Source organism: Ovis canadensis, chromosome 14, assembly GCF_042477335.2.
Source record: "Ovis canadensis isolate MfBH-ARS-UI-01 breed Bighorn chromosome 14, ARS-UI_OviCan_v2, whole genome shotgun sequence".
Classification (NCBI taxonomy): Eukaryota; Metazoa; Chordata; class Mammalia; order Artiodactyla; family Bovidae; genus Ovis; species Ovis canadensis.
Window position 1 is genome coordinate 14,874,640 of NC_091258.1, and position 27,078 is coordinate 14,901,717.

A 27,078-nucleotide genomic window follows, 5' to 3' on the forward strand; every position below is an offset into this window, starting at 1 on the left:
TCTTGTTGGTTTTTTCCCTTTTCTCTCATCCAAATCCATTTCTTTCCTGACTTTTCTGTATGAATGAATGGCACCCCCACCACCCTCCATCTATCCCATCAGTTCAATCCTTCAGAATACATCCCACCACTCAGCACCTCCATTGCCTGGGATGTTGGAGTAGCTCCTCTCTGGTCCCCTGCTAGTCCTCTGCAGCAACCAGAGTAGTCCCTTAGTGAAAAATGTTTTAACCTACAAAAAATAAATTAGCTTTTATAATGAAACGCATCGCACATTCAGAATAGCATGTATCGTATACATTCCTTAAAGAATAAAAATTTAAAATAGTCTGTTCTTCCTACTTGGATTAAAGAGTAATACATTTCCCAGTACTTCCAAAGTCCCGATAGGCCCTTCTTCTTTCTTCTTTGTAGGCCCTGCTTATCTTACCTGTCTTCTTCCTCTGCAGGGAAACTCCCTGAATTTTACAGTGTTTCCCTGATTTTATCTGTTGTTTTATCATCTTTGTCAAAAGGCTTAAACAGTTTACTGCTCAGTGTTGCATACGTTTGAACTTTTCACGAATTCACACTGTAAGTATCCCTGACTTATTCGTTTTGCTCAGCAGAATAGTCTTTTGGTCATATTCTTCCCTGTTTATTTCTGAAACTGGATTTCACTCATGTTTACCATATGGATGGACCACAATTTATCCATCCTATTCTGATGGGCGTTTGGGTTGTGGGCAGTTTCCAGTTATTAGCCAGTGCTGCCTTAAGCATTCATGTATGTCTCTTGGTACATATGTTCACGTGTATCTGGTTGTAGAAATACCAGAGTTTACTACGTACCCACAAGGATAACTAAAATTTAAAAGATAGAAGATACTCGGGCCATGAAACAAACGATACTGTCGTTTATTACTGGTGGAAACTTATGCTACAGCCACTCTGGAAAACTATTTGATCATTTCTGGTGAAGTTAAACATACTGGTGTATGTACCCTATGACCCTGTAATTCCACTCCCAGGTATTTACCCCAGAGAAGTGAGAGTATGTATCCACAAAATGACTTATACAGAAAGGTCAGGGCAGTTTTACTCATAGCAACCAAAAATTGCAAACAACTCACTGTCCAAACATGGATAAGAATAAACTACTGATACATACAACATGGATGAATCTCTAAAACAGTGTGTTGAGCAAAAGAAGCCAGCCGGGCAGAAGTGTTTATATGAAGTTCAAGAATCAAGTCAACCTAGTGTGTGACGGCAGGACTCAGCAGAAAGGTGGAGCGGCGGATGATGACCAGGAAGGGCACGAGAGAGCTCCCTGGGCGGGGAGGGGGGATGCGTGTGTGTGGAAATGCTCCATGTCTTATTCTGGGCACCTAGGCAGGACTCGGCAGAAAGGGAGAGCAGTGGATGATGACCAGGAAGGGCACGGGAGAGCTCCCTGGGCGGGGAGGGGGATGGGTGTGTGTAGAAACGCTCCATGTCTTATTCTGGGCACTTACACACACGCACACGCAGGCATCAAGCTCCACATTGAAAGGCGTCTGCATCTTATTGTTTGTGAATTAAACCTCACTGGAAGAGACAGACTGCCCCAAGTAGGGGCAGGATTTTAGGGGAAAACGAAACAGTTGTCAGGGTTCACCTTAAGCTTTATTTATTTATTTCTTGATGTGGACCATTTTTTAAGTCTTTATTGAATTTATGACAATATTTTGTCTGTTTTGTGTTTTGGTTTTTTTGACCTTGAAGCATATGGGATCTCAGCTCCCCAACCAGGGATCCGCACACCGCCTGCAATGGAAGGCAAAGTCGTAGCTACTGGACCTCCAGGGAGGCCCATGAGCTTAAACTTCTAAATCAGCTTCACAGGACAAGCAGCGGGACTCACCAGTTTTATAATTCATTGATTCCAAATATCCAGTCTTTGGGTGAGAAGCTTCATTTCCACCCGAACCAGAGGAAGACTACAGTTGCTCAGAATGTCTTCTCACATGGGACATCACAAAATAAATTAGCCCAGGACAAATGGGGGAACTTTCTTATCTCTCATTTGTGTTCCCATGCCATATTTTCTGTGAGAAAGATGTTCTTAAATTTTTCTTCAAAAAAAAAAATACTATTCATGTCTGTGTTTTTTAAGTAATGCCAGATTCGCCTTCCAAGCATTGTACCAGTTCATTTTCTCACCAGTGGTGACTGAGTGTTCTTGACACTCTGCATCCTCTCTCAACTCTTGGTACTGTTGGTTTTTAAAACTTTGCTCCAAGAGCCCGTTTTAAAATATAAATCAGGTCATGACACATCCCTCCCTTAAAGCTGCCCATTAGATTAATAATAAATCCTAATCCTTTCAAAGCCCATTATAACTGGGCCCCTCGTACTTTCCTCTCCAACACTCTCCCCCATTTCTTCTTGCTGTGTTCGTGTATTTAATATTTTTTTATTTATTTGGCTGTGCTGGGTCTTGGACTTCCCTGGTGGCTCAGACGGTAAAGAATCCACCTGCAATGCGGGAGACCTAGATTCGATCCCTGGGTTGGAAAGATCCCCTGGAGGACAGCATGGCAAGCCACTCCAGTATTCTTGCCTGGAGAATCCCATGGAGATGGGCCTGGCGGGCTGCAGTCCATGGGGTGGCAAAGAGTCGGACACGCCTGAGCGCCAGGTCTGAGTTGTGGCGTGGCACACAGGATCTTCAGGCTTCTTGCTGCACGTGGGATCTTAGTTCTCTGAGCAGCGATTGAAGCTGGGCCTCTTGTGCTGGGCGCATGGAGTCGGCCACCGGGCCAGCAGGGAAGCCCCTCTCGCGGTGCTCCTAATGGCCGGGCTGCTTCTCCCTTTTGTCCTCTGCCCCCCCTCACGGCACCTGCAATTCCCATCCTGGAGTTTGTCACCCCTGTGCCTTTGTCTTTGGACTGGAAGCTCCATGAGGACAGGACGCGTACGGACTGTCCCACACTGGTCCCCGAGCCCTCCCTGGCAAGCCAGCACCATCCAGGCAGCCCTGGAAGACTGGCCTTCCTTCTGGGGGCCCCAGAGGCAGGGGATGGTGCCCAAGTGTGTGCCCTTCCCCTGACTTTTTGACACTGGGGTTGGCATGGGCTTAACGTGAAAGACCAGAGCAGCTGTGAAAGGGGAGAAATCAGAATTAGGCAGTGGCGACCGGAGGTCACAGGGGGGCATAAAAGGGCTTAACCAGGCAACTTCTGGACTTGGAGTGCATGTCGGTGAACTCCAAGTTTCTTCCTGCTTTAGCAGCAGTCCTGCCCTGTGCCCCCAGTTGCCCTCAGCACATGCTCCCACACCCAGCCCAGCCTTGGGATTCGCAGAGCAAGGGCTCTTGCTGGTGACTCGGCTTCTCTGCTCTTCCTAAACACAGGGACCAAACCGGGGCCTCTCCTCTCCCTGACAAGCAGCCGGTTACCTCAGATGCCTGCTTCGTTAGGACTCCAGGGACTCACTGTGGCCCCAGCCTGTTTCTTCGGAGCCTCCTGTGCAGGCTTTGGCTGGAGGCTACCTGCAGCGGCCACAGTGGGCCGCCCTCCGGAAACCAGGTCTCCCAGCCTGACCCCTCACCCCACCCCTTGCTCAGTCTGGAAAGTCACCACCTCCCAGGCTGGTTGCCTCGTGGCCGGCTCTCACTCACAGGGTGCTGGGAGCGGGACCCTGCAAACCCAAGTTCTTTTCCTTAGATGTTGGGTGTGAGCACACGGAGGCCCTGAGGAGACAACAGGAGTCTTCTGTTGATACTGACAGGCTGTGCATCCAGCTGTTGTGCCTGGAGAGGGCTCGGGAGACCCTCGGGCAGGAGCGCGCTGGACCAGTGTGGCTGGGCCTGGGGCTTAGAGCTGGGAGCCCCACTAAGGCCTGTGGGCGAAGCTTCACCCTGGAGCCTGGGAAGCCAGCTTCTGTGTCTCCTTGTCTCTTACCCCTGAGCCTCTGGGCCGTTGAAGGAACTTGTGGGCTTCTTTCTATACCCTGGCCAGTCTCAGACTTTGGAACCATGTAGAACTGAACTTAAATCTCAGTTCCGCTCAGGAGGCTATGACCTTAGGCAAGTTCCTTCACGTGTGCGAGCATTGTTTTCCATCTAGAACAGTGCCTCTTCGTTGGAACATGCTAGTTCCGCTCCCTGATGGCTTTGTGGTTTGGCTTTGCCCCAGAAATTTGAGCTGCCATGAATGGAGGGGGTGGCAGAGGTTCTTGAGTGTGCAGCCCGAGAGGCCTTCTGTGAAGCAGAGGACCTGGGAGGGCTGTCTGGGGTGGAGCTCCCAGTGAGCGCTGTGCCCGGGGCCAGGTCAGAACCAGGGCGGGCAGGACTTGGAGAGGAGCTGGTGGAGACAGTCCGGCCACGGGGATTAAGTGCTCCCCATGGCATGGAGTCAGGCCTGGGGCTCCACTCCCAGCCTCATCCTCACTCTCGCGCTGGCTCCTGAGCACGTGGCGTGGATTCAGGCGCCTTTCCTTCGGGCAGATCACACACCACCCTGCAGCCTTTTCTCACTGCGCTCGCCAGGGGCCTCAGGCTGTGAGTACCCTCAGGGGCCCTGGCGTTTATTCCATGACCTGCAGATGAAGGCAGCTGTCCAGAGGGCTGAGCAGTGACCCCAGCGTCCTGTCACGGTCAGCTTCTCCTTCTGACACCAGAGCTGGAGAGAGTGTTAACAATTCACCCGGCTAACTCAGGGCCGCCTCATCTGTAGCCCACACTGGGGAGAGAGGAGGGCCAATCCCAGGGCCCAGGCCGGCTGGACCCCACTGGGGAGGGTGCTGTATCTCTTCTCAGGGTTCCAGAGCACCCAGGCCAGGGGGGTCATATCCGCAGTCCCCTGTGCTCTTTCCTCTGGGCCATATTCTCTTAAGTTTCACCTGAAATTAACCTCCTATAGCTAGAATCAGTTCAGTTCAGTCACTCAGTCGTGTCCGACTCTGCGACCCCATGAATTGCAGCACGCCAGGCCTCCCTGTCCATCACCAACTCCAGGAGTTCACCCAAACTCATGTCCATTGAGTCGGTGATGCCATCCAGCCATTTCATCCTCTGTCGTCCCCTTCTCCTCCTGCCCCCAATCCCTCCCAGCATCAGAGTCTTTTCCAATGAGTCAACTCTTTGCATGAGGTGGCCAAAATATTGGAGTTTCAGCTTTAGCATCAGTCCTTCCAGTGAACACCCAGGACTGATCTCCTTTAGAATGGACTGGTTGGATCTCCTTGCAGTTCAAGGGACTCTCAAGAGTTTTCTCCAACACCACAGTTCAAAAGCATCAATTCTTTGGTGCTCAGCTTTCTTCACAGTCCAACTCTCACATCCATACATGACCACTGGAAAAACCATAGCCTTGACTAGACGGACCTTTGTTGGCAAAGTAATGTCTCTGCTTTTGGATATAATGTCTAGAATAGGAGCTTCCTAAACCTGGCTTTTGCAGGTGCTCATTTTGTGGCTCTAGGGAGATCACTTTCCATCCTTGTTGAAGTGTCAAAGTGTTAGTTGCTGAGTCGTGTCTGACTTTTTACGATCCTATGGACTGTAGCCTGCCGGCTCTTCTGTCCATTGGATTCTCCAGGCAAAAATAGGGGAGTGGGTTGCTATTTCCTTCTCCAGGGGCTCTTCCCGACCCAGGGATCAAACCCCGCTCTCCTGCATCGCAGGCAGTCTTTACTGTCTGAGCCACCTCTGGCTCATAGTGAGGATGGCGGGCAGCTCTAGTCTGTCTGCAGGGGGAGGGAGGAGCCCTCCTTTGTTCGCTCTTTGGTTGAGGGGGCGTCTCCTTCCACCTGCTCTGTCCCCTCTGAGCCTCAGGGGCGGGGCCGGGGGAGAGCTTGTGTACATGTGGGATCTGTCTGCATGTTATTTTTCCTCTCTGATTTCAGAGTCATGCTGCGGCAGCCTGGTGCCTGACAAGTGAGGGGAACCTGCCAGGGGATTACTGCTCGCTCAGGGCAGGACCGAGGCCTCGGGAGCGGGGATGGGCAGGGCAGCCTCCAAGCCTGGGCCAGCAGCACCAAGACGGAGGCCTGGGCCCCGGCCTGGAGCTCGACATGTGCCCACTCGGTTGCCCCAGGTGGCACTCAAAGCAGCACTCTTCTGAGAAACGGGTGATCGCCGGCCCCAAAGACCACACAGTAGGAGCTGGAGCTCAGCCACCCCTACACAACTAGGACTATCAGGAGAAGGGACTGGCGCCTCGGGGGACGCAGGAAGGCAGAACCGAACGGCAGGAGGACCTTGTCCCTGAAGAGTTTACCGGCGCCCGCAGAGATTCCTGAGCCTCTTCTCTCCAGATTGGGCTCAGTTCCTTTCTCTCCCCCGGCAGAGGCATTGGGCCCAGAGAGGGGAAGACTTCATGACGTTCCGGCTGCTGGAAGCCCACGTGCTCTCTGCTGTGACTGGGGTTCAAGGGCTTCCCTGCTGCGGGGGACGAGGGGCCGCCTCAGCATCTGCTCATGAACCACAAGGACCCCGAATGCTGCAGACTGGATTGTTTCAAGCCGCCAAAGAGGGGGACCCCCAGAGCTGGCAGCCAGCAACCCCAAGGGACTAGAGGGCTGGGATGGACTGACCTCCTCTTTGCCGGGGCTCCGGAAGCAGCAGAGCCTCTGTGGCCCAGCTAGTGGCAGACGGAGCTGATGAAGCCGTGAGCGGGGCCGGCGGCCGGGACAGGAGCCACTGCCGCCGCCAGACGTTTCTGGCACCGAGGGCGCATGTGCGGGCCCCTGCCGCCGTCCCTGCTCGGCGCCCGCCCGCATGTCCTTTGCACGTGGTGCCAGAGCACGCGGGCTGCGCTGTAGCTGGCCTGCTGGCGGGCTGGGGAAGCAGTGGCCGCGGTGAGGCCCGCCTGCCGCTGGCCTGAGAGCCCAGCTCCCGGGGCGCACACCATGAAGTGCTCGCTGCGGGTGTGGTTCCTCTCCATGGCCTTCCTGCTGGCGTTCGTCATGTCGCTGCTCTTCACCTGCTCCCACCACAGCACGGCCACCCTGCCCTACCTGGACTCGGGCGCCCTGGACGGGGCTCCCCGGGTGAAGCTGGTGCCGGGCTACGCTGGCCTGCAGCGCCTCAGCAAGCAGGGGCTGGCCGGCAAGACCTGCGCCTGTCGCCGCTGCATGGGCGACACCGGTGCCTCCGAGTGGTTCGACAGCCACTTCAATAGCAACATCTCCCCCGTCTGGACTCGGGAGAACATGGACCTGCCCCCCGACGTCCAGAGGTGGTGGATGGTGAGAAAGCCCTGGCCTTTGCTGCCCCTCTCTGGGGTCTGTCCCCTCTGTTTAGGAGACCCCCTGAGAGCCCCCTCTGGGATTTGGGCCGTCTGTCTCCCGGCACCCTTTGTACCCTTCACTGGACCAGCACAGAGTGTAAAGGGTAGAGCAAGCTTTGGCTGGCAAGGGGAGAGAACTCACATTTCCTCGCGCCTGTAGAGGCCAGACAGAGACCAGAAATGCCTGCCGGGTCAAGGAGGTGAAATAAACAGGAGGCAGGTCCCCGGGGAGAAGATGCTGAGACCTGAGGCCCGTGGCAGCAGCAAGGCCTGCCCTTCAGAAAGCAGGTGGCAGCTCAGCTCCAGTGCTTGTTGCCGCGCTGGCCGCTTCCTTGTTTGGAAATGTTTGCCCCAGATAATTAGAAACACTGTTCCATTCAGTCGGTTCTCTCCACTTGCTAGAAAAGGCTTTCTTCAGGGTTAGGATAAGAAAGTGGCGTCGGATCCTTTGGGGGCTGAGGTAAGGGAGGAGAGGAAGGCACTCTTCTGGACCCTGTCACCTCTTTGCTGCTTCGGCTCCCTCCCCTCCTCCCGGGCCATCTGGTCGCCACACATGTCAGCAGAGGCTCCGTGTCAGTCCTTACCCAGGGCCCCGCAGGCTGCCAGCGCTCCCTGCTGAGGGACTGGGGAGCCACTGCATGCTCCCTGGTCTCCCCAGCTGGCAAAGGGGGAGGGTGATAACTCTTCCTCTTTCTCACATTCAGGGCAACTGTGAGAATGAGCTCATGCAATCAGGCCTATCAGAGCCACTCACAGATCCTGCCCCTGGCCCAGCCTGTCAGAGCCCCCAGGGAGGGGGAGTCTACAGGACAGGACCTACCAAGAGCCACACCGGCCCTTCCCGTGGCAACGTGGAGCCCTCGAAGGGTCCTGCCTGTTCCTCATAGTCACATCCTTCATTTTATGGGGAAATCCAGGTTCAGAGAGTGCGCAGGGCTTGCCCAAGGGCGTTGGTCTCAGAGGTGGCCATGATGGACCATAGCCGTCCTTGGGCAGCAATGGAGAGGCTGACCAGGTCCCCCTGCCCACAGGGATGAAACTCAGAGCTGTCCAAGCCCTAGAAGCCCCTTCCCTGCTGCTCCCCACAGTCACCCCCCTTCTGCTGTGAACTTAGAAACTCGTGTTTCAGAGCTAAGCTTCCTCTCCACACTGAGTCCCTGTTCTTGTGCTTGGGGGCCCTTGCTGTGCTCAGGGAAGCTGGCCCGCCATCCCCTTCCTGCTTTCCCTTCCCCCGACAAGCTCCTACACAGCCGCAAACCTGCAGCATTATGGCTCAGACCACGGCATGTTACAGCCCTTAGAGACGGTGGCCCGGGGGCTGAGTCCAGCTCAGTGTTCTAAAACTGTTTGCCTTAATTGCCATCGTTTAGGAATCAGATTATTTCACATGAGATCTGATTTTCAGCTTTTCTTGAAAAACTAGAAAATCTGGTCCCTCTCACAGTCCCACAAGGCAACAATTGGCTGAAGTCACCCCTTTTTGATGGCGGTTCCTGTTTGCTATAGGCCCCACCTGCCTCTTCACTGCTGTGTGTTACCTGTCTGGCACCGTGGCGTTTAAGCGCTGCCCTGGCCTCATTTTACAGTCTTCAAAATCACTGGTGGCGAGAGGGGCGAGGGACCAGTTTCTTTCCAGCTCTTCTGACTCTGAGGAATATCTATGCTCTCTTAAGAGCCTTTTCCCCAGGGCTGAGGACTCCAGGTCTCTCCTGGATCTCGCCTGGAGCTTCGGGCTGAGTCCCAGGGGCGCCCCCTGCAGGCTGACTGTGAATGAGTCCCTGAAGCTCCCCTGAGACTTTCCTCATTAACTGCATTCAGAACGACTCTAGAGCAGCTGCCTGGAGAGGACCGCAGAGCAGGGGCCTCTCTACTTTGTGGCACAGGCCTGCAGACCCCTGAAGAACAGGATGAATAGCGCCTTGACCCCTGAGTCCGGCCAATATTGCAGAGCTGCTCCTGAGAGTCTGGACACCGCTGTGTTGTTGAATGACAGGAGTGTCCTCACTGCTCAGGGAGGATTCCCGCCCCACGATAGTAGGAGACCTGCACAGCTTGGACCCTGGAGGCCGAGGGGAGCAAGCAGGAGTTGCCTCCTGCTCACTCCACCCTCCCTGCACCCCTCTTTCTGTTTTCTCCCTCTCCTCCACAGATGCTGCAGCCGCAGTTCAAGTCACACAACACCAACGAGGTGCTGGAGAAGCTGTTCCAGATAGTGCCAGGCGAGAATCCCTACCGGTTCCGGGACCCCCGCCAGTGCCGGCGCTGCGCCGTGGTGGGCAACTCGGGCAACCTGCGGGGCTCTGGCTATGGGCCCGACGTGGACGGGCACAACTTCATCATGAGGTGAGTCCCAGGGACCCCACAGCTGGATACGGGACAAGCCTCCAGGAGGGGGCGCTGGCCTCCTTGGCCTTGCCCAGCTGTGGGAGGAATTGCCAGCTGCTGGGGGTCCTGGAGGACCCTGATTCCCAGAATCTTCCATGACAAGCTCACGTGTCTTGCTTTTGTTTCTGAGGTGAATTAATTGTTGTTCAGTCTCTCAGTCATGTTCGATTCCTTGTGACCCCATGGACTGCAGCATGCCAGGTTTCCCCCTCTTCCACCATCTCCTGGAGCCTGTTCAAACTCAGGCCCATTGCGTTGGTGATGCCATCCAACCATCTTGTCCTCTGTGGATGAAGAGACACAATTCCCGTTCTAAACTTTGCTTGAGGCCTGTACTCAGCTTCCAACTCTGAATACCTCTGGAGAGAGCTAAAATCAGACTCCTGGCTCAGGTCTTGTGAAAACTGCCACCAGAGGTCCTTTCACCCATCTGGTCCCCTTAGCTGTTGGGCCAGGAGTGTGAGCCCCAAAAACTGTGGGTGATCCGTCTGGCAGACTGACAGAAGAGGGGTGTCCTGGGCAGAAAAAGGAGCTGTTGTTGCCTGCTCTGGGCCCTCATCCCTGACCCTTTACCTTTTTGCATTTAGACTGTACAAGGGCTCATTCCCTCCGCAGACATCTGAGCTCAGCCTTGAGGAGAAGAGAAGGGTTGGGAGGGCATGCATTCCAGACAAAGACACAGAGCAGGGAGCCTGGGCAGGAGAGCAGGGACTAGAGGCGGACTTGTGACCCGGATACAGGCTACTGTGCTGCCCCTGAACTTCTGTGTTCTCCGCCTTCCCCCGAGACGTGGGGGCAGGAAATGCCGCGTGGGGGATCCTGCCCTCTCACTCCTGGGTGGAGGGAGAACCCTGAGAATAAAGATTCTGAAAATGCCAGTTTTCAGTAAGCATCTCTTAGGATGAGCATTGAGAAAGACCAGATTTCACAGGAGGCGGAAGGAAGGGCTTTGTCTTAGAAACTGTTGCTGTCTCCATAGCAACACCAAAGCAGCAATATGTCTCTGAGGCTTTCCACAGTCCTTGCAAAACCTTGCTCATGTTAAGAGCGTTGGGGGTTGGGGAGAGAGGGGAATGCTAGAAGTGGGAGAGAGAGAGGGAGACAGGGATGCCAAGAGCGGTGGGGGTGGAAGAGAGAGGGGATGCTAAGATTCGGGGGAGAGAGGGAGGGGGGCGGATGCTAAGAGTGGGGGGGGAGAGGGGGATGCTAACAGTGGGGGGGAAATAAAGGGGGATGCTAAGAGTGGGGAGGAGAGAGGGGGTGATGCTAAGGGTGGGGAAGAGGGGGGATGTTAAGAGTGGGGGAGGGAGGGATGCTAAGAGTAGGGGGAGAGAGGAAAGGGGATGCTAAGATGGGGAAGAGAGGGGGATACTAAGGGGGGAGAGAAAAAGGGGGGATGCTAAGAGTGGGGAGAGAAAAAGGGGGATGCTAAGAGTGGTGTGGGAGAGGGGGGATGCTAAGAGGGGGGAGAAAGGGGATGCTAAGAGTGGGAGAAGATAAAAAGGGGGGATGCTAAGAGTTGGGGGAGAGGAGGGATGCTAAGAGTTGGGGAGAGAAAAGGGGGGATGCTAAGGGGGGAGAGAAAAAGGGGGGATGCTAAGAGTAGGGGAGAGAAGGGAATGTTAAGAGATGGGGGGGATGCTAAGAGTAGGGGGAGAGGGGAGATGCTAAGAGTAGGGAGAGGGGGAATGCTAAGGGCGGGGACAGATGCTAAGAGTGGAGGGGAGAGGGGGCTGCTAATTCAAATCCAGGCCCCTGGAGCCACCTGAGATCCTCCCCATCTTCCGGCTGCTAACACCCAGATAGCAAGAGAGGCAGGCTGGGAGCCGGAGGGGACCTCTCCCCCTCAGACGGTGGCTGAGATGGGGGACAGGTGGCCGGCCAGCGCCTCAGAGCAGCCGTGGGACCCTTGGGAAGCCCGGGAAGGGCTCTCTTGCGCCTGTAGGTGCTGCCTGCAGGACCTCTCCACCTCCTGCAGGGCTTCACCATGCCCCTTGGGATGGCTGGGAAGCTCCAGGGAGTGGAGCACAGTGGGCAGAAACAGGTGGCTGCTGCAACAGACCTGGGCGATACCTGGTCCTGGTCAGGCAGAGAGACTCACAGACGTTCCCTCACAGGAACCAGGCTAGGAGGCGGGTGTTATGGACTGACACCGCAATTTCTTTGTGGGTGTCATGATGTCAGGTCACCCAGTCGTGTCCCACTCTTTGCGACTCCATGGACTGCAGCCTACCAGGCTCCTCCATCCATGGGATTTTCCAGGCAAGAGTACTGGAGTGGGTTGCCATTTCCTTCTCCAGGGTTCTTAACATATATTCCATATCAATGACCAAAAAACCCTCAATAGTGACAGGTCTAAAGATACTCTTATTAAAATCAAGTGGAAAAGAAGGATATTTTCTGCAGCATTATTTAACATAATTCTCAGAGTTAGGAAGGAAGTAAAGCAAGGAATGAACAGCAAAAGTGGCAATTGTGCACAGGATTAAAAAAAATTTACTTATAGATAATATGAATAAACCAACAAGCTTGTAGAATTAATAACACAGTTGAGTAAAATGGTTAGATATTATGATAAATATGGAAGTATCAATAACTTACTTATATGAAATTGCAGATAAAGATTTGAGTTTTTCTGTAGGTGAGTATTTGTCAACCCTGATTGAGCATTATTAGTGTTACATGGAAGCTTTAAAAAATATGCCTGGCCCCCACACCAAACTAGTTAAATGCCCATCTCTTTGTGGAAGGAGTGGCTTTCAGCCGGTCTGTGGAAGCAGCTAGATGGCAATGGAGAGTGACTGCTTATAGGCAAGTCTTGGTTTGGAACCAGCGGGGAGGCCTCCCTTCCTGGAAACAGGGTGGATGAAAGCCCCACCAGGAGGGCTGAGCTGAGCTAAAGTGAGCGGATGGCTCTGCCCAGCCCCCAGCCCCCACGCCTTCCCCTTGCTGCCTCCTCCCCTCTGACTCCAGAGCCCCCCTGACTAGATGGAGCTGAGCTGGTCCCCCTCAGCTGGCCAGCAGATGGATCCGCAGCTCCTCGAACAGCCGCGTGCAGATGGTCGGCTCACTGTGAATACGTGAAAGAGTGAAAGGACTGAACGCCCACACTCTGAAGCCTGAGCATGCCCATGTGTGCATCCTGCTCCGGGTGCTCTAGTGGCAGAAGACAGAGAGAACTCTAGAAGCTTCTCCCTGGAGTCACGGAAATCCAGCTCATCCTCTGCATCCTGCCCTGGTCCCTTTCTAGGACCTGGCTTCTCCAGAATGAATCAGCTATCTCCAGAAGCATGCCACTTCCTTCCCTTTCCTTGGAGGCTCTGAAACATCTTTTTAGATCCCTTATTCCATTCATCTCCAGACTTCTGGAAGCGGCTGCCTGCCCAGCAAATGGGGAGCAACCGAGGGAGGTGGAGACTCCCCAGGAGGGCTGACCTGAGGCTGGGAGGCAGCGATCCTGGGCGACAGGAGGGGTGTCATGACAGCTGTGGCTGCTGAGTCCTGGAAAAGGCAGATGGGCGGTCTTCAGGGCCCATCTAGGGCAGCTGCAGCCCTTTGATCTGCAGGGCCAGCTTGGGCCTCTCCATCTTCAATGAGAGGAGGTGTGTTTCTTGGGTCCTCACAAGCGTGAACCTTGACCCCAGCTCCTGCCCAGCCCAGACCCCAGCCAGCCTAAGTGCCAGCAGCCCAAGTCTGCTCCCCACTTCCATACCCCAGGCAGCTGAGAAACACCAGCCCGAGGAAGGCGTCCTCTGCAGCTGCTCTCTCCTGCTCTGTTCCTCACGGGCCCGGGGCCCCCGTGGCAGAGCCAGAGCCAGACGGGCTGTGCTGACACGAGGGCCAGTGGCGCGTGTGGAGCTGCAGCCCACAGTGGGTGAGGAAAGGCTTCTCAGCTGCTCTAGGAGACGGGCGCTCAACCCTAAAGGCCAGCACATCAGAGGGGCAGTTAACTTGAAGAACTGGGTTTGGGGGGAGGGGACAGGGTCTTAATCTTTGTTCTGGGGCTAGAGCACAGCTGGTCCTGCAGGAGAGAATCCAGGCTTCTCCTTGACGCAGACAGGGACTAAGGTGGCTAAGAATAAGGACTTACTTTCTAGTTCCCAATCAAGCCACTGTCAGTTTCCCAAACGTAGGTTTCTCCAGTCCCTCAAAGGAAGGGAACCAGGGAGGCAGAAGGCGCAGCAAGGGATTGGCAGAGGGGGCGTCTTGGACACACCCTCACCACACTGCCATCCATAGAGGTGGCGGGGGAGCCCCTGTGACGCAAGGCCCAGGACCTGGGGGTTGCTGGCCCCTTTACGGACAGGAAATGTTTGAACTGGCCAAAAAGCTGGGAGAGCAAGTGGAGACTCTGCTGCCTCTCTCCCGTATCCCTGTGTCCCCAGTGGAGGCCCAGGTTACAGCCGCCCGCTTGGGTGGTGTGATTCTGCAGTGTGATCCACACAAGACTGTTCTCACAGCAGAAAAGACCAACAGGTTTGCATTTAAAGCTGGATCACTTGTTTTTAAGATGCTCACAACAAAAGAAGCTTTGACTTTATTGGTCCTATGTTTTGCACCACTTGAGAGGAATTGGAAGCCGCCTTGGTGTGTCACACGATGGTGGGCAGGAGAAGGCTGGGTGGAAGAGACTATGCTGGGGTTCCGTGTTCTTTTAAGACAGCAAGGGAGAGATAGCCCCGCACCGCACGTGTGCGCGGGACGGCTGAGGTGGGCACTGCCGGAGCCCCGGGTTTCCCCCCTGGGCTTGGAGTAGAAGGGTGGACAGGAACATAAAGTGCGCGACAGGGCGCTGGCGGAACTGAGCCGTCTGCCTGGGGGCTGAGGGAGCTCCAGCTTCTTACCTTGCTTCACTGTCTTCTAGAAAAGAGCACAGAACAGCCTAGTGAGCTGTACTCTGTGAAAGGCTGTCTTTTTATTTTAAAAATTGTAAAAATGATATGTGCTCATTATTGGAGGAAAAACCAGAAGTGTACACGTTAAAAAGTGGATTATCCCATTCTCCAAGAGTAAGCATTCCTAAAATTTTAATACTCCTCTGTTTTTTTCTATTCATATACAGAAGTCAGCTTTTTCCCTCCTTCATCCCTTCTTTCCCTCACTTCCTTTCTCCCTTCTCTCTCCCTTTCCATCCTTCCCTTTTTTTTTTCTCTTTTACAAAAAATGGAATCACACTATTGAATTTTCAGTTTTCCTTCTTTTTCCCTTTAGCCAGACTTTATTGTTTGAATATTTGAAATCATTATTCTGTACACAAATTTTAATTTCTTACAAAGCTCTATATTCCATATCACTAGGTCACTTCACTCACCAATTTATGCCACGTTTCCATCAAGAACTATTTCCCCAAATCACAATCTGCCTAATTGTGTGGTGGTGGTGTTCAGTTGCGAAGTTGTATCCAACTCTTTGCAATGCTGTGAACTGGAGCCTGCCAGGCTCCTCTGTCCATGAGGTTTCCCAGGCAAGAATACTGGAGTGGGTTGCCATTGCCTTCTCCATCAGTTTTCCTTTTCTGCATTGTGATTTCCTCTGTCTGCACAGGTATTCGAAAGGCATGTGTTGAAAGAAGTGAGATTCCTCACACCACTTTTTTTTTCCAAACTGAATAGCTCTTGAAAACTTATTTCTTACCAGCACATGAAAAATCTGATTCATTCATTCTGGTGACTACATGCTGTTCTGTTCCATGAATGTGCCAAAATGTACTGATATTAACTGGTTCTCTGTTTGATTGGTTCTTCTTTTTACTATTATAAATAAGACTGCAGTGAATATCCTTGCACACATTTTTGCACACTTATGCAGCCATTTTTACAGGATAGGTTTTTGGAAATGGAACTGCTGGGTAAGTGCACACTTGTTTACCGGTGTGACGGGCAGCACCGAACTGTCTTCTAGAATTGTTGTACCAGTTTCCTTGTCGGTGTCTTCTCTCACCACCCTCCTGTCCCCGCAGGATGAATCAGGCACCAACCGCGGGCTTTGAGCAGGATGTCGGCAGCCGAACCACGCACCATTTCATGTACCCCGAGAGTGCCAAGAACCTGCCCGCCAACGTCAGCTTCGTGCTGGTGCCCTTCAAGGCCCTGGACCTCCTGTGGATCGCCAGCGCCCTGTCCACCGGGCAGATCCGATTGTGAGCCACTGCCGGCTGCAAGTGGGACACGGGGGCTGCCCCACCTTGGGAGGAACTGTCTAGGGGCCAGATGTTAGAATTCCTTTCATTGACTATTTTGGCCAAGAGAGGCTGGTGAGGAGAGAAGCAGCAGTAGGGATGGTGCCAAATGGTGGTTAGCTGAGTCCACAGCTGGTTTGGGGCCACTTCCTGCATGGTGGCAGCCAGCCTACTGGTGTTTGAGAGGTGAAGGATACCTTTCCAGGCTCCCTTTGCAGGAGGTGGCTCCTGTCAGCTCTGCTTTAACAGCTTTATTGAGATATGATTCACATGCCATACGGTTCACACATTTAAAGTGCAGTTCAATGGCTTCTAGTATATGCACAGGGTTTAGGGTTATGTAACCATCACAAGTAATTTTAGAACACATGCATATTCCAAAGATGAAGATAATCTAAAGATACCCCTGTACCCTTACTCATCACCCCCACTCCCTCCACCCCTAGCCCTAGGCAACCACTAATCTACTCTGTCTCACTGAGGTTTTTGTGTGTGCACGTGTGTGTAAAAATGTGTATGTGTAACATAAAATACTATTTTAACCACACAGTTCATGAGCATTAAGTGCATTCACATGGCTGTACAAATCTCACCACAGCCCATCTCCAGAACTTTTTCATCATCTCAGATGAAAACTCTGCCCATTAAATGGCAACTCCCCATTCCCTCCTCCCTCCAGCTCCTGATAACCACTGTTCTTTCTGTCTCTATGATTTGACTGTTCTAGGTACTTCATACATGTGGAATCATACAGTGTTTGTCCTTTTGCCTAGGCTTATTTCAGTAGCATCATGTTTTCAGGGCTCATCTGTGTTATAGCCTGTGTCAGGGTTTTATCCCCTTTAAAGGCTGCATAGTATTCTGGTGTGTGGATATATCATATTTACCTATTCATCTGTCCATTGGACAGCTGGATTACTTCCACCTTTGCCTGTTTTCACCGTATATTTGTTTAAACACAGCAGTTGCAGTTTTCTGACTTTTGTTTGGGAGTCCAAAGGGCTAAAATAAGTGCTGTAGAGTTTAAGTTCCATGGATACTCAGAAATGGGAGCATAGGTTGCAGGCACCATGACTAAAGGGAAGCAGGGATGTGTGCCTAATGTGAGGACAGTAGCGGCAGGGCTGCCGTGGGCAGAGGTTCCGAGCACAGACATGCTGGGCGTGCAGAGATGGGCTAACCCAAGGGGAGACTTCACAGCAGAGAGTCATGGGAGGAAAAGTTGGGGCTGGGTTATGGAACGCCCTGGTGCTTGTCTAAACCAGCCTTACTTTATCTTGGAGAACATAGGGAGCCACTGAAGGTTTCTGGACAAGGAGCTTCAGTGATGTGCAGTGGGAGAGCAGTCTGGAAGCAGGGCAGCCTGTCATGAGGCCATCATCACTTGGGCCTCAGCGGGAGGAAAGGCATCTCTGGGTGCATGGAGCCAGCTCAGCGTTATTTTTCTTTCTGCTTGCAGCACCTATGCCCCAGTGAAGTCCTTCCTTCGAGTGGACAAAGAGAAGGTAAGCTTCCACCTCCCCACTTCAGTGGAAATAGTGCAGACCTGAGTCACGCTGTGCTGGTCCTGTGGTTCAGGTATCCCCCAGTGCCCTTCCAGAACCGTCAGTCCCCACCTGCTGGTATACCTGACTCTCCTCCCCCGCCCCCCACACAGGCTGCAGGACCTCTGGCTACTGGCACGTGTGGAGGAACTGGTCACAGCTTGGCCTGATTTCAGGCCCCAGAAGCCCTCGTGTGCTCATTACATTTTCTCCTCCTAGGTCCAGATCTACAACCCAGCCTTCTTCAAGTACATCCATGACAGGTGGACAGAGCACCATGGGCGGTACCCTTCCACTGGGATGCTGGTACTCTTTTTTGCCCTGCATGTGTGTGATGAGGTGGGTAGCCTGGTCTGGGGATAACATAGTAGGACCCAAGGGAGAGGGAACCAGCCTTTGTTGGGGCTTAGCAGGGCATCGAGGAATGTGTTTTTGTAGGAAGGAACTAAGTGGCTTCCATTCCCCCTATTTCTGGGCTGCAGGGTATAGATCTGCATTTCCCAAACTTACTGTGTTCATGATTTTACCATATCTGGTATCAGTTCACTGAAAGGTTAAATTTATTTAAAAAGGAAATTGAATACCATAATTGATATTACTTGCTATAAAGAAAGAATAACCATAAATGAAGTGGAACAGTGTTGTAGTTGTTTCAGCAGAATGGGGTCTCCCACAGCTGTGGGCCCCAGGCCTATTCTGTGTCAAAATTGGAGATTAGTCATTCAAGGAGCCCATCTCTGGGCTCTGTCTGCTACTCGGCCATGGATAGCAGTGCTCATGCCCAGAACACCCTTTTGCCAGTAAACTATTCAGTGTATGATACTGCGTACCCGACCAGCTTTCAATAAAACACACCATTAAGGGGGAAAAAAATGTTAGCAAGGGTTGGTGAGCTGTGACAGGCTGGCCCCATACTCAGGCGTTCCTGATGTCATCAGAAGGTGGCTGAAAGGCGAACCGGAAGGGAGCAACCCTGTCCCTCTGGAAGTGTCCTCAGCGTCAGGGTTGGGTGTCCCGGGTCTGCTAGGCGCGTGCAGCGCGCAGCGGATGAGCCACCTCCTGCTCGGTAGGGGCGCCGCGGCCCCTTCTCGTCCCCTCCCACGACCCAAGGCTCTGCCGCGGCCTCTGCTCCCGGGTCCCTGACGTGGAGTGACCCGCGCCGCCCTCCCCCGCAGGTGAACGTGTACGGCTTCGGGGCCGACAGCCGGGGGAACTGGCACCACTACTGGGAGAATAACCGGTACGCGGGCGAGTTCCGGAAGACGGGCGTGCACGACGCCGACTTCGAGGCGCACATCATCGACATGCTGGCTAAGGCCAGCAAGATCGAGGTCTACAGAGGGAACTGAGCCCGGACGCGCTGCGACTCTGCGGCCCCGCCGCGCGGCTCCCGCCGGGACTCGGGGTCAGCCCGCAGGCGGCGACCTAAGCGTGGCGCGGCGCCCTCCCGGGCGTCAGCAGGCAATCGGAGCGCCGCCGCCGCGGCCTGGACCAATCACGTTGCAGCCCAGCGAGCGCCGGCGTCCTCGGCCAGCGAGGAGCCTCCCCCGGCCCAGCACCAATCAGCGCCGCCGGCGGGCGGGGTCTCCAGCCAATCATGCAACTCAAGGAAGACTTCCGGCGTCGGGCCCCCCCTTCTCAGCCAATCGATGGCCTTCAGGGGTGGGCTGGCGGCCGATTAATTTCCCATTCCTCTATGCTTTTGGGTAGGATTTTATTTCACGCTTTCTAAGGAGTAGGAGTTCGTTCCGGCTTCGACAAGTATGCCTTCCGCAGGTTCGGCAGGAGGCATCTCAGTCGCTTTCCGGCCTAACCTCGCTGGGGGCGCCAAGAAGGAAACGGTGGGAAAGGCGAGGGACAGCGGTGGCTCGCTCTCTCCTTCCCAGGAGTGCTCCGTGACCGCGGGGCGGGAGGGAGGGCGATCGGGCCGCCTTTCGGGTGGGCGAGGAGCGCTCTTTTCCCCAGGGGGAAAGTTAGCGCCCTCCCGGACCGCCTAGAGAACTAGACCCACATTTCTTTGCTCGGTCAGGCGTAGGTGGGTTAGTGCAAACCCACCAAAGAAATGCGGCGAGAATCTGGAGGGCACGTGGGTCCTCTCCTGCCTCCTCCCCTCCCACCCTTGGCCGCCTTGTGGGATGGCCTTTCTGATCGTGGCATTTAGTGTCTCACCAGAAAACTAGGATTGTGTGCACCCCTTCCTATGTGGGCGAAGTTCGCCTAGGGCTCAACTCTGAAACACAGGTTAAGAAATAGGACAGGAGACAGGAAACCCCGTCGCATCAGATGTCAGGTGCTTCTCACTCCGTGTGCCCTCGGCCCCTATTATTTGCTCACAATCTCTTCAGTGTCTCTCCCTAGGCCCTGGGTCTCCTCATCAGGCCACTTGTTGCTCTGGGGGGATTGCCCTGTGATTAGGGCAGTGCAGCTCCCCGCCCTAACCCCCTTTGGCTGCCTCTAGGGAGAGGGAGCAGCACGTAGGACAGGAGGCTGGAGAAGAGACCAGCTGTCTGGTCCTTCACCCGTCACCCCCCAAAAGAGGAGGAAACCTCTTGCTCCGGGTTGGAATTTGCTTTAGGCTTACGATTTAGCTAACCTGAAATTATCATGGGTGGCTGACCAACAAAGATGCTTTTCAGATACTGAGCTGGCCATGCAAATAGCTGGGGAGGAGTGGACTTGCCCCTTGCATGCCTCCTCCTCTGCCCACATATCCCCTTCCCTGTGCTCACCTTGCGCCTTTTCCCTCTGACCCTCTTTCCGTTTCCAGCTCTAGAAGGGCTGCAGCGCTAACAACCACAGGTTACAGCTGGAAGCTACTTGCATGACTGAACCCAGCTTAATCCTAGAGGAAGCTGCTGAAGGTATTCTCACGCTTGAAGGTTGGGGGAGTGTAGGAGGGGAAAAGGGCTTCTGTGAAGCTTCCAAACCACTAAAAGGATCCCCCTTCCCGGTGACTTAAAAAACAGTAAACAAACAAACATAGAAATCACCCTTTCTTAGTGAGTTGATACCGCTCGGCAGCCTCCTGGTCTTTGGTATAGTTCCTGCAGCTGGCTGAGGGAACAGGAGCCAGCAGAGGAGTATGTTAGAGGCTTAGTGGGGGGGCATTGCGCCCTGCTAAAAGTTAATATATTGAGAACTTAGCGTGAGTCTGACCCTTCCCGATTCCAAAATTAGGAGGAGTGAAGAATGGGGGTGGGTTAGTGAGGCCTTTAGTGGAACACCTCTTTCACCACCTCCTCCCCATCGTTTTAGAAAGTCAAGACCAGTTGTTCTTGCCAGTCTCATCTCAGTGCTTCCTAAAGAGGCTCTTGAGTGTTTAAGAGATGAAAAAATGCAATTATGCCAAACAGTATTGAGCAGAATAATTTATTTCTTTTATTGTTGTTGTTCCTTTTGTTTGGGTTTTGTTTTGTTTAGAACATTAATAAATCCCCGTTCTGGAAGAGGTAGGTCCCAGCACCCAGCCCAGATCTTCTTTTCTACAATAGTTATTTAAGCAAATGTTTTTTATTTTCTTCCCTTTCTCTTTCTGAATTAAAAATAAAAAGCTGTATATTCACTTGTTCATTTTGAAATGTGTTTGATGGTGGTAAGAAGGTGTATCTGTCAGTGGGAAGCTGTGACCAAGTAATGGTGAAGACTGTTGGGGGCATTGCTGGGAGGGGGTGGTGAAGTGGAGAAGGGACGACTCCCAGGCACCCATCCCTTATACATGAAGCCTCCCAGCCACCAGCTGTGCCCTCTGGGAGTGCGGCCTTCACCACCGTCCGCTGTGTGGGCCCAGGGCAGCATGCAGACCCCACAGGCACCAGGATGGGGCTTTCCCTGCTCTGTTTCTGGGTTCTGCTCAACTTCCCATGGTGCCATAGGTGTGGGTTGGCAGGGAGTTGGCAAAATGGCTGGAGACGGTGCCACAGGCATCTGAGGTAACTGCCGTTTCCTTAGGCTGTCTGGATCTACTTGACTGTAACTCCCGTCATGCGTCGGAATGCCCAGCTCTGCCGTCTGGTGGATGAGATAGCTCACACGGGCTCTCTTCAGAGTCTGCACTCAGCTTGGTGTCCTGCTGTCCAGTTTCTGCCAGTGCCCAGAGAGAGCTGAGTGACTTTTCAAATGGAAGATACTTGTTGGTGGAGGAGGGCACCGCTTTTTGGAAGCGCTGGAGGGTTTGTTCTGAAACTGCAGGTCTCTGAGCTGTAGTTCTATTTGGGGTTGCCAGAGGCTCCATATGACAGTTCTCTGCCACAGACACTCCCCAGGAGCATGTGCCCAAGTCATAAGGCCCAGTGTCCAGATGACATGCACGTAGCCAGGACTGCCAAGAACTGTTTCTTGTCTGGGCCCCACTCAAAGCCACTGTCTTATGGGTCACTGTCCTTGGTGGGAGCAGCGCTCCAGATGTTGTACATGTTACCTCCAGGATTGAGCCTCACAAATTATGTCCTTTTATTTTTTAATGGTGCCCATGGACTCCATTGCTTTGATTCAGCAAAGATAGCATATCAGGAATCACAAGTTAGCACTACTGCAATAAACCACTGTCATTCTCCATAATTCAGATGGCGAGTGAATGGGATGAGGAAGAAGTCACCAATTCTTCCATAACTCAAGTTGGATGGCAGCACCAGAGTCGGAAAACCCTACTGGAATGTGGTATTGAGTTTGACTTACTATGTTGGAGATAGTTCCAGGGACATCTATTAGGCCCTACCCCCATGGGTCTGGTTGCCAATACAGTGATTTTGCCAGGTAGTAAATATCCCTCTTTCCTTTTGGAACTAAGGAAATTACCTAAAGATGAATCTGTGGTCTCATTGGACCCACCATTAAATGGACTTGAACCAGAGCTCCATCTGTCTTCAGCCATAATAAGCTCCAACTCTCATAATAAAGTGGACTGCTTTGGCATTCTGGTCTCAAAGCTAGCATATGGTGACTCCTGGAAAAGCAACAGCTACACAAACGACCCTGAGATCTGCTTGAAAAGAGCTCCAGGTGTGTGGCCTGATTAGGTCCGGGAACTGAGTAAAAAGCTAAAAATTCCCATCACTGCGACTCAGGTTTTTTTCCCAGCACTCTTAGAATTTTCTCTCCTATACCCACCAAGCAATACTTTCGTAGGCTCCCCAGCATCTGTTTCATTTCTGGGGAACTTAATGGTCAATTAACTATTGTTCCAAATCTTTAGAGGTGAGAACTCTAGTTGCCAAACTGAATTATTGTGGTAAACGTGCCTCCCTGTCTCAGGTCAGGAGGCACGGCTTTCTAGTCTTTGTTAGGCTGGGATCCCATTATTCACTGACCCTCAAATGACAGCCACCAGAATTCTTTAAAGATGGTGCCCCAATCACTAATCAGTCGCTCAGTCGTGTCCGACTCTGTGACCCCATGAATTGCAGCACACCAGGCCTCCGTGTCCATCACCAACTCCCGGAGTTCACCCAAACCCATGTCCATCAAGTCGGTGATGCCACCCAGCCATCGCATCCTCTGTCGTCCCCTTCTCCTCCTGCCCCCAATCCCTCCCAGCATCAGAGTCTTTTCCAATGAGTCAACACTTTGCATGAGGTGGCCAAAGTATTGGAGTTTCAGCTTTAGCATCATTCCCTCCAAAGAATACCCAGGACTGATCTCCTTCAGAGTGGACTGTTTGGATCTCCTTGCCGTCCAAGGGACTCTCAAGAGTTTTCTCCAACATCACAGTTCAAAAGCATCAATTCTTCAGCACTCAGCTTTCCTCACAGTCCAACTTTCACATCCATACACGACCACTAGAAAAACCATAGCCTTGACTAGACGGACCTTTGTTGGCAAAGTAATGTCTCTGCTTTTCAATATGCTATCTAGGTTGGTCATAACTTTCCTTCCAAGGAGTAAGCGTCTTTTAATTTCATGGCTGCAATCACCATCTGCAATGATTTGGGAGCCCCCCCCAGATAAAGTCTGACACTGCTTCCACTGTTTCCCCATCTATTTCCCATGAAGTGATGGGACCAGATGCCATGATCTTCGTTTTCTGAATGTTGAGCTTTAAGCCAACTTTTTCACTCTCCTCTTTCACTTTCATCAAGAGGCTTTTTAGTTCCTCTTCACTTTCTGCCATAAGGGTGGTGTCATCTGCGTATCTGAGGTTATAGATATTTCTCCTGGCAATCTTGATTCCAGGTTGTGCTTCATCCAGCCCAGCGTTTCTCATGATGTACTCTGCATAGAAGTTAAATAAGCAGGGTGACAATATACAGCCTTGACATACTCCTTTTCCTATTTGGAACCAGTCTGTTGTTCCATGTCCAGTTCTAACTGTTGCTTCCTGACCTGCATACAGATTTCTCAAGAGGCAGGTCAGGTGGTCTGGTATTCCCATCTCTTTGAGAATTTTCCACAGTTTCTTGTGATCCACACAGTCAAAGGCTTTGGCACAGTCAATAAAGCAGAAATAGATGGTTTTCTGGAACTCTCTTGCTTTTTCCATGATCCAACAGATGTTGGCAATTTGATTTCTGGTTCCTCTGCCTTTTCTAAAACCAGCTTCAACATCTGGAAGTTCACAGACCACATATTGCTGAAGTCTGGGTTGGAGAATTTTGAGCATGACTTTACTAGCATGTGAGATGAGTGCAATTGTGTGGTAGTTTGAGCATTCTTTGGCATTGCCTTTCTTTGGGATTGGAATGAAAACTGACCTTTTCCAGTCCTGTGGCCACTGCTGAGTTTTCCAAATTTGTTGATACATTTTTTTAAAGTTTTGTTGAGGTATAGTTGATTTATAGTGTTGTGCTGTTAGCTATAGCTCCCATGCTGTACGTTATATCCCTAGAGCTTAATTATCCTAAACTGGAAGTTTATACCTTTTGACTGCCTTTACCCATTCCCCCTCCTATTTGGCAAGCACCAATCTGCCCTCTCTTTCTATGAGAGCAGTGTTTTTAGATTCTGCATGAAAGTAAGATCACATGATATTTGTCTTTCTCCATCGAACCTATTTCACTAGCATAACGCCCTGTTGTCACAAAAGGCAGGATTTCCTTTTTTTTTTAATGGCTGAATAATAGTCTGTTGTATATATATTCACATTTTCTTTACCCATTCATCTGTCAATGGACATTTCGGTTGTTTCCATGTCTTTGCTATTGTAAATAATGCTGCAGTGAATATGGGAGTGCAGAGGTCTCTTGGAGATGGTAATATTCCCTTGGATGTGTACCCAGAAGTGAAATTGTTGAATCATATGGTAGTTCTGTTTGCAAGAGTGAAGCTAGATCCTATCTCACACCCCTCACAGAAATTAACTCCAAATGGATTCGACTTAAATGTAAAACATGAAACCAAAATATATAAAGAACTCATATAACACAATAGCAAAAAAAAAAAAAAAAACAGTCTGATTAAAAAAATGGGCAGGTGTGAAGAGACATTTCTCCAAAGAAGACATATGGATGGCTAACAGGTCCATGAAAAGATGAGCAACATCCTTAATCCTCAGGGAATTGCAAATCAAAGCCATAATGAGCTACCACCACAGTACTTTTAGATCGACTTGTCAAAGAGACAAGGGATAACAATCACTGGTGAGGATGTGCAACAAAGGGAACCCTTGTGCACTATTGGTGAGAATGTCGATTGTGCAGCCACTATGGGAAACAGTATAGAGGTTCCTTAAGATGGACACTCATGTAGTCACTCTCAGGCTGTGCAAGCATCCCAGAGGCCTTTCTGCTCCATCTTCCTTGCCAACTCCCATCCTTCCCCTAAAGGTGACCACTACCCTGATACTTACTTGCCTCCTGAGAAATTTGTATGCAGGTCAAGAAGCAACAGTTAGAACTGGTCATGGAACAACAGACTGGTTCCAAATTGGGAAAGGAGTATGTCAAGGCTGTATATTGTCACCTTGCTTATTTAACTTATCTGCAGAGTACATCACGTGAGATGCCAGGCTGGATGAAGCACAAGCTGGAATCAAGATAGCCGGGAGAAATATCAATAACCTCAGATATGGAGATGACATTACCCTTATGGCAGAAAGTGAAGAAGAACTAAAGATCTTTTTGATGAAAGTGAAAGAGGAGAGTGAAAAAATTGGCTTAAAACTCAACATTCAGAAAACGCAGATCATGGCATCTGGTCCCATCACTTCATGGCAAATAGATGGGGCGGCAATGGAAACAGTGAGAGACTTTATTTTGGGGGGCTCCCAAATCACTGCAGATGGTGACTGCTGCCATGAAATTAAAAGACATTGGTCCTTGGAAGAAAAGTTATGACCAACCTAGACAGCTTATTAAAAAGCAGACATTACTTTGCTAACAGAGGTCCGTGTAGTTAAAGCTATGGTTTTTCTAGTAGTCATGTATGGATGTGAGAGTTGGACTATAAAGAAAGCTGAGCACTGAAGAACTGATGCTTTTGAACTGTAGTGTTGGAGAAGACTCTTGAGAGTCCCTTGGACTGCAAGGAGATCTAACCAGTCCATCCTAAAGGAAATCAGTCCTGAGTATTCATTGGAAGGACTGTTGCTGAAGCTGAAGCTCCAATACTTTGACTATCTGATGTGAAAAATTGATTTCTTAGGAAAGGCCCTGTTGCTGGGAAAGATTGAAGGTGGGAGGAGAAGGGGACAACAGAGGATGAGATGGTTGGATGGCATCACCAACTCAATGGCCATGAGTTTTTTTAGCAAGCTCCGGGAGTTGGTGATGGACAGGGAACCCTGGTGTGCTGCAGTCCATGGGGCTGCAAAGAGTCAGATACAACTGAGCAACTGAACTGGCTGACTAACCCTGATGCTCAGTTCTCTTTCATTCGTCCGATTGCCTAGACCCAAGTCTGTATGGAAATTCAGTTTATAACAGAGATGACCTCTCAAGTCACTTAAGAAAAGATGGATGTTGCAATAAATGTTATTGAAATAACTAGATAACCATCTGGAAAAAGATAAAATTAGGTCCATAGCCTAAACCACCAAAATACCAAAAGAGAGATAAATGTAAAAAATGAAACAATAAAAGTAGTTGTTCATTGATGTAGTCAAACAATATATCAGCTTTGTAGCTGATTTTTGGACTGGGATTTTTTTCATGCTCTATGTAGTTCCCCGTATCGCTAAAAATTGGACTTTTTTCATTCATTTTTGTGTGTTCCAAACATTTTGTTAAACTTCCTCTTCTGATGTAACAGCTTCCATTTTATTTGTCCATATGAGTTTATACCTTTTTCCTCTGATATAATTTCAGCAAGCTCATGGAAAGGAAAGTTAGCTAAGTGTGATATTTAATTGCATACTTAGCAGATACCCTTTTCTTCCTCAGTTTTCCTGTCTCCACAGAGCTGAGTTTTTCTAATTTTTTTTAATCCCTCTCTGTCACGATAGAGGCTTTTTAAATAATTGGAAATTGTTCTCTCTTCTAAAATAATGGACTAAGAAGCTGCTTGGGAATTTTGTGTACCTGGATGGAACATACCTGCTATCTGGGTTGACATTAGGGTGCCTGGACAGGGAACCAGCTTTTCCAAGGCAGGGAGGGATGGTAAGGATAAGCTAGGCTGTGCTGCAACGACAAACACCTTTCCAACTGGCACTGGCTTAAAACGACAAAGTTTATTTCTCACAAGCTGTGTTTCCATCAGGGGCTCTGTTCCTCAGACCACTCAGGACCCAGGCAGACAGTGGCACTATCTGGGGGTGGGTCTGTTGTTTCAAGGGCAGAAAAAAA

At 51.3% G+C, this 27,078-nt stretch overlaps 1 protein-coding gene across 10 annotated transcripts in view; it reads left to right on the forward strand.

The window, feature by feature from the left end:
• ST3GAL2 (ST3 beta-galactoside alpha-2,3-sialyltransferase 2) overlaps positions 1-20,924 on the forward strand; it is a 48,694-nt gene extending 27,770 nt beyond the window's left edge. For 9 of the 10 annotated variants that reach the window (XM_069549563.1, XM_069549564.1, XM_069549556.1 and 6 more), the window contains 6 exons: positions 5,871-7,214; positions 9,405-9,598; positions 15,600-15,779; positions 17,278-17,323; positions 17,582-17,701; positions 18,538-20,924. In XM_069549563.1, coding sequence (XP_069405664.1) covers positions 6,876-7,214; positions 9,405-9,598; positions 15,600-15,779; positions 17,278-17,323; positions 17,582-17,701; positions 18,538-18,711 — 1,053 coding nt within the window. In that variant the 5' untranslated portion in view covers positions 5,871-6,875 and the 3' untranslated portion in view covers positions 18,712-20,924. Of the gene's footprint in view, positions 1-4,207; positions 4,525-5,870; positions 7,215-9,404; positions 9,599-15,599; positions 15,780-17,277; positions 17,324-17,581; positions 17,702-18,537 lie in introns of those variants that run through there. The other variant, XM_069549558.1, reaches the window with a different exon arrangement.
• The last annotated feature ends 6,154 nt before the right edge of the window (positions 20,925-27,078 follow it).